This window comes from Cebus imitator, unplaced genomic scaffold (assembly GCF_001604975.1).
Source record: "Cebus imitator isolate Cc_AM_T3 unplaced genomic scaffold, Cebus_imitator-1.0 Scaffold76, whole genome shotgun sequence".
In the NCBI taxonomy this organism is placed as follows: domain Eukaryota; kingdom Metazoa; phylum Chordata; class Mammalia; order Primates; family Cebidae; genus Cebus; species Cebus imitator.
This window is the reverse complement of record NW_016107391.1, coordinates 9,159,211-9,166,478: the sequence shown is the minus strand read 5'-3', so window position 1 is coordinate 9,166,478 and position 7,268 is coordinate 9,159,211. Positions and strand designations below refer to the sequence as shown.

Here is a 7,268-nt window from a genome sequence, read left to right as displayed (position 1 = left end):
TTTGAGACAAGAGTCTTGCTCTGTTACCCAGGCTGGAGTGCAATGGCGTGATCTCGGCTCATTGCAACCTCTGCCTCCTGGGTTCAAGTGATTCTCCTACCTCTGCTGGATTACGGATGCCTGCCACCACGCCCAGCTAATTTTTTTGTATTTTTTAGTACAGGTGGGGTTTCACTATGTTGGTCAGTCTAGTCTCGAATTCCTGACCACAGGTGATCCACCTGCTTTGGCCTCCTAAAGTGCTGGGATTAGCCACCACACCCAGCTGAGTTGTGTTTTAGAGTATGCATTGCAGTCTTTTTAAAGTATGTAGTTTTGGCTGAAGGGCAGTGTCTTGAAGTTATACTAGAAGCGCTTAATTTATTTTAACTGTTTTTTTTTTTTTTTTTTTTTTTTTTAAATTTAATTTTTTTTTTTTTTTTTTTTTTTTTTTTTTTTTTTTTTTTTTTTTAAAGCAAGATTTTGTAGTGGTTTGTCATGTGCCATTTACAACATGGCCTTTAAACTCTCTTCTGGTTGATGCATGGGAAGAAAGCACCCAGGAATCCCAGTTTTACTAGGCTAGTGATTTATTTATGCTAGTTTTCGAATGGCTTATACTTAGTCATTCTACCCATAATTTATTCATTATTGATAAACAATAATGGAACTGAAATTTTTTTCAAAAATTTTCAGTGTCCTGATCCATGCCTTTTTGTTTTTATTTTTCTGAGATGGAATCTTGGTCTGTCACCAGGCTGGAGTGCAGTGGCGCTATCTCGGCTCATTGCAACCTCTGCCTCCCGGGTTCAAGCGATTCTCCTGCTTTAGCCCCCTAGTAGCTGGGACCACAGGCATGTGCCACCATACCTAGCTAATTTTTGTTTTTTTAGTGGAGATGGGGTTTCACCATGTTTGCCAGGATGGTCTCTATCTCTTGACCTGATGATCTGCCCGCCTCAGCCTCCCAAAGTGCTGGGATTACAGGCTTGAGCCACCGTGCCCCGCCTATTTTTTACTCATTTATTTTTTTTGAGACGGACTCTGACTGTTGCCCAAGCTGGAGTACAGTGGCATGATCTTGACTCACTGTAGCCCCTGCCTGCCTCCTGGTTCAAGTGATTCTCATGCCTCAGCCTCACAGGTAGCTGGGACTACAGGCGTATACCACCAGGCCTAGATAATATTTGTATTTTTAGTAGAGACAAAGTTTTATCATGTTGCCAAGGCTGGTCTTGAACTCCTAACCCCAAGTGAATCTACCTGCCTCGGCCTCCCAAAGTGCTGGGATTATAGGTGTAAGCCACCGAACCCATCCAAAATAACATCTTTTTAATAAAAAGGCATGAGGCCTGGCATGGTGGTTCACACCTGTAATCCCAGCAGTTTGGCAGGCCGAAGTGGGTGGATCACTTGGGGGTCAGGAGTTTGAGACCAGCCTGGCCAGTATGGTGAATGAAACCCATTATCTACTAAAAATAACAAAAATTATCCAGGTGGGGTGGTTTGCTGCTATAGTCCCAGCTACCCGGGAGGCTGAGACATGAGAGTCTCTTGAACCTGGGAGGCAGAGGTTATGTGAGCTGAGGTTGTGCTACTGTACTCCAGTCTGAGTAACAGAGCGAAACTCCATCTTAAAAAAAAGTTATTTCAAATATTGGAATAATGGATTTAAATATATTTCGTGAGTAATGTAAATAATGTATTTATTTCAAAATAAGTAGTAACATTTTTGAATTCTTTACAACCTAATTCTTTAATTTTGAATTGTGATGTTTAAATTTTTTTTAGCATTGAAAATACTTTTTTAGTTATAAAATTGCAGTGTATAATCTCACCATCTTAGGAGTTTCTAATTTAAAAAAGTTTCTAATTTAAAAAAAATTTCTTATTTAAAAGTGGTATTTAAAAAAGTTTGATAGAGGCTGGGTACAGTGGCTCATATCTGTAATTCCAGCACTTTGGGAGGCTGAGGTGGGCGGATCACGAGGTCAGGAGTTCAAGACCAGCCTAGCCAACATGGTGAAACCCAGTCTCTACTAAAAGTACAAAAATAAGCTGGGCATGGTGGTGTGCGTCTGTGATCCCAGCTACCTGGGAGGCTGAGGCAGGAGAATTGCTTGAACCAGGAGCTGGAAGCAGAGGTTGCAGTGAGCTGAGATCATACCACTGCACTCTAGCCTGGGCTACAGATAGCGAGACTCTGTCTCAAAAAAAAAAAAAAAAAAAAAAAAAAAAAAAGAAAAAGTTTGACAGAACCTTAAAGTGGCTTAAGTCTGTTATATTTTTATGTCAGTTAACAAAATAAAGTGCTTTCCTTTAGCTGTGCAAGTAATATTAAGAAAATGGACAGGAAATTGTGCTTACAGATTCTTTAGTTGGGTCAGTCCTTTTTCAAGATGGAAAACTCTTTATGTTGTTGGGTGGGATGGGGCCAACAGTGGCAGAGACAAGTACTTGTTCTCTTATGTGTTTGTGGAAGATGGATGAAGAGAAGGGAGAAGTGACAGCCCCTCTCCAATGCCCTTGAGCTGTGGGAAGTTCTAGAGGTATTAGTTATCTAGGCTTCCTTGGGATGGCTCAAAAACTAAAGTGCCTTTTTCATACTATTGCTTCTAAGGCAAATGAAATAGAAATGATAGATAAATTTCAGGAGCTGACTTAAGTTAGATAGGAGGTGGGGAAATGACATTAAAGTATTACTTCATCATAGAACAAATTGAATTCCAGACGAATTCCAAAGTTGAAAGTTGAAAAGGAAAAAGGTTGAAGTGAATATTTTTCTAATCAGTGGATGAGGAAGGGCTTTCAAAGTATGAAAACAAATAAGTAATCTCAAAAGATGGATACATTTGACAGTAAAAACTTATATATAGACAAACAGTACAGTCAGAAAACACTGGAAGAGTCAATTGTTTAAGTGGAAAAATCACTGCAATCCTAAGAAAACAGTGGATAAAATATTACTAGGCAGTTTGAGGAAGTAGTTAAGTATGGTTTGTAAGTGTCTGAAAAAGGTTAAAAGAAACTCATACTGAAATAACAGTGAGATAACATTAAATGAATTCTCATTTGTGGATTGGTTGTAGTAGAATGAGGCTTCTCCTTGTGAGAATGTAAATAGTTGTAGACATTATGGAAATCACATTACCAATATGTTGCTGATCCATAAAAATTTCCTTTTCTTTTTTTGAGACGGAGTTTTGCTGTTGTTGCCCAGGTTGGAGTACAATGGTGTGATCTTGGCTCACTGCAGCATCCACTTCTGGGTTCAAGCAGTTCTCCTGTCTCAGCCTCCTGAGTAGCTGAGATTACAGGTGCCCACCACTAAACCCGGCTGATTTTTGGTGTTTTTAGTAGAGACAGGGTTTCACCATATTGGCCCGGCCGGTCTCAAAACTCCTGACCTCAGGTGATCCACCTGCCTCAGCCTCCCAAAGTGCTGAGATTATAGGCACCTGGCTGATCAGTAAAAATTTCATACCCTCCTCTCCACTAACTTCATTTGCATGTCTATATGTTTAAATAAAAGTAGGAGAACAATTTTTAATAGTGATTATATGTTGATAAGGGATTATGGGAGATTGTTAGTATTTTATAAAATTTACCATCTTAACCGTTTTGTTTTTTTTTTTTCCCTCCAAAAGAGACAGGGTTTCTCCATGTTGGTCAGGCTGGTCTCGAACTCCGAACCTCGGGCGATCCACCCGCCTCGGCCTCCCACATCTTAACCGTTTTTAAGTGTATAGACATTGTGGTGTAACTAATCCTCAGAACTTCATCTTGCAGAACTGAAACTACATACCCATTAAATAACTTTCCATTATTCCCTTCCCCAACCCCTGACAGCCACCATCTGCTTCCATTTTTATGAATTTGACTCTAGACACCTCATAACATTATTTACTTATTTTTTAATTTTCTTAGATGTTATGGTAGTCCAAAGTTACTTAGGTCATCATCAAAGAACAAAGTAAAAAAGTAAAAGCAGCTTTTCAAACATGACCCATTTTGAAGTTTAAGGTAGTCTGTATATATGTTTGTTTTTAATGATTTCTGTTGTTTTAGACCTCTCAAGCTGGATCAAAGGACAAAAAGATGGACCAACCACCCCAAGCCAAGAAGGCAAAAGTGAAGACTAGTACTGTGGACCTGCCAATTGAGAATCAGCTATTATGGCAGATAGACAGAGAGATGCTCAACTTGTACATTGAAAATGAGGTTGTTACTTAAAGTCTTTTGGAACAGTGAGCTAACAAATTAATGTTACCATGGCATTCAGACTCTGTGTCTAGTAACTTTATGCATTTTTGATTGTTTGGACTTGGGGAAAATAATTTAGACTTTTGTGTGGTATTGTAAGGGCAAGTTGAAGCAGTAGATCCCATGGTATGTCAGTTCTTTTACATTGGTACTAATATGTATTGCTAGAAGCTCTGTTAACGAAATTTTTGACATATAATGTCTTTAGTGTAGGGGAGGTGTTGTTAATTTTTGAATATGTGGGTATATTTGTTCACTAGAGATTGGGATATTTGAGGTGGTGGTCCTGGAAGTTGATCAGTAGGAGAAATCATATAGCATTAACGGTAGCAGTATTTTGCTTATTCCTTTTCCGTTGCCAGTCAGTAAGCAGATATAGTAACTTACTGAGTGAAGCATGATTTGGGATCTGTGAGCACATTTATTGAATTAATTTTTGTCCATGAGGTTTCTTACTAGGTTTCCACTGGATCTTAGAATAGTTCTGTCTTACAGAAACTTCAGCATTTATACTGCATGAGTGAATTTGATTTTTCTTCATATCTCATAATAATTCAGCAGAGGATATCAGTGACATTGAACCAATAGTTTTTTAAAGTTCTCTTGTCTTAAATTATTTAATTTTGCTTTTGAGTATCTATCTACACCTTGATATTTCTATTGTTTTTATAAATCTCACCTGCAAAACTCTTTGATATTCAAAGTTTGTTGAGATTAGTCTCCCCACTTGCCTTTGTTTTGTGACTTGCAGAACTAAAAAGATTTGGGGAAGAAAGAGTCTCTACTTTTATAATTATATGAGTATTTAAGAGGAAATGATCTCAGTTGTCCTGATGTCTAATTAATTTGTACATAATGTTTATTCTCAGGGTAAGATGATCATGCAAGATAAACTGGAGAAGGAGCGGAATGATGCTAAGAATGCTGTAGAGGAATATGTGTATGAAATGAGAGATAAACTTAGTGGTGAATATGAGAAGTTTGTGAGTGAAGATGTAAGTGTCTGCTGCAATACGCTTAACTACTGTGTGTCTTCTGGGAACATCTTTAAATGGGTTAGAAGGGAAATCTGCATCTATATGTGTATAGTAAAATTATTAAAAATGTTTTTTTTGGTAGGGGTCACAATTTTATACATTTCTCTATCAGTACAGTGTTTTGCACAGCTTAGTCTTTGTGTATCATGTTCACAAATCACTTTTGACACATTTGAGTGCTGTTACTTTCCTTGTATTTTTCTTTAAATTATGAAAGCTCACTTTTCCCTGTTAATTGTAACTCATAATTTTTGATTAAAAAAAAAATTTAAGTAGCTTTTGGGTACAAGTAGTTTTTGGTTAGATGGATGAATTATATAGTGGTGAATTCTGAGATTTTGGTGCACCTGTCCCCATGTCCTGTATGTCATACCCAACATCTTTTTTTTTTTTTTTTTTTGATGGAGTCTTGTTTTATCACCAGGCTGGAGTGCAGTGGCGAGATCTCAGCTCACTGCAACCTCCATCTCCCCGGTTCAAGTGATTCTCCTGCCTCAGCCTCCCGAGAAGCTGGGACTTCAGGCGCATACCACCATGCTCAGCTAATTTTTGTATTTTTAGTAGAGATGGGGTTTCATCATGTTGGCCAGGATGGTCTCAAATCTCCTGACCTCATGATCTGCCTGCCTTAGCCTCCCAAAGTGCTGGGATTACAGGCATGAGCCACCTCGCCTGGCCAAGATAGTTTTTTTTAATCCCACACCCCTCTTCTGTCCTCCTGTTTCTGAGTCTGGATCCAAAGTCTATTACATTACTGTGTATGCCCCTGCGTACCCATACCTTAGCTTCTGCTTATAAGACAGAACATACAGTATTTGGTTTTCTAGTTCCAAGTTACTTCACTTAGAATAGTGGCCTCCAGCTCCATGCAGTTGCTGCAAAAGACATTATTTTGTTCTTTTTTATGACTCAGTAGTGTTCCATCGTGTGTATATACCATGTTTTCTTTATCCACTCATTGGTTGATGGGTACTTAATTCACCTGTATTTATTTATTTTTTGGAGACGGAGTTTTGCTCTTGTTGCCCAGGCTGGAGTGCAGTAGCATGATCTCGGCTCACTGCAACCTCCGCCTCCATGATTCAAGTGATGTCCTGCCTCAGCTTCCTGAGTAGCTGGGACTATAGGCATGCTTCACCATACTCGGCTAATTTTTGTGTATTTAGATAGATGGGGTTTCACTGTGTTGGCCAGGCTAGTCTTGAACTCCTGATCTCAGGTGATCCACCCACCTCAACCTCCTCAAGTGCTGGGATTACACATGTGAGCTACCGTGACCAAGTGCACACTTTTTTTTTTTTTTTTTTTTTTGAGAGGGAGTTTTGCTCTTGTTGCCCAGGCTGGAGTGCAGTGGCACAATCTTAGCTCACTGCAGCCTCCACCTCCCAGGTTCAAGGGGTTCTCCTGCCTCAGCCTTCCAAGTAGCTGGGATTACAGGCATGTACCACCACGCCCGGCTAATTTTGTATTTTTAGTAGAGACAGTGTTTTTCCATGTTGGTTAGGCTGGTCTCGAATGAACTCTTGACATCAGGTGATCTGCCCACCTTGGCTTTCCAAAGTGCTGGGATTACAGGCTTGAGCCACCGTGCCTGGTCCGCACTTGCTTTTAAATGCTGTTTTTAATTCTGAAATTTTTGAACATAAAGTCCTCCACGGCAGGGAGAATAATATAATAAAACCCCCCCATACCTATCAAGTGGAACAACATTTTCCAGCCTTGTTTTCTGTATCTCCAATCTCCCTACTCCCCTTGTATTTTATCTTATTTTTTTTTTTAAATGGAGTCTTGTTCTGTCACCCAGGCTGGACTGCAGTGGCTCCATCTTGGGTCACTGCAGCCTCCACCTGCCAGGTTCAAGTGATTCTCCTGTCTCAGCCTTTCTAGTAGCTGAGGTTACAGGTGTCTGCCACCATGCCTGGCTAATTTTTTTTTTTGTATTTTTAGTGGAGATGGGGTTTCACCATGTTGGCCAGGCTGTTCTCCAAC

General features: G+C 39.6%; 1 protein-coding gene across 2 annotated transcripts in view; it reads left to right on the top strand.

The window, feature by feature from the left end:
* The window catches only part of HSPA4 (heat shock protein family A (Hsp70) member 4), a 64,622-nt gene that overhangs the window by 50,276 nt on the left and 7,078 nt on the right, over positions 1 to 7,268 (top strand). For both annotated transcript variants that reach the window (XM_017532420.2, XM_017532419.2), the window contains 2 exons: positions 4,048 to 4,200; positions 5,112 to 5,237. In XM_017532420.2, the coding sequence (XP_017387909.1) occupies positions 4,048 to 4,200; positions 5,112 to 5,237 (279 nt within the window). The remainder of the gene's footprint in view (positions 1 to 4,047; positions 4,201 to 5,111; positions 5,238 to 7,268) is intronic.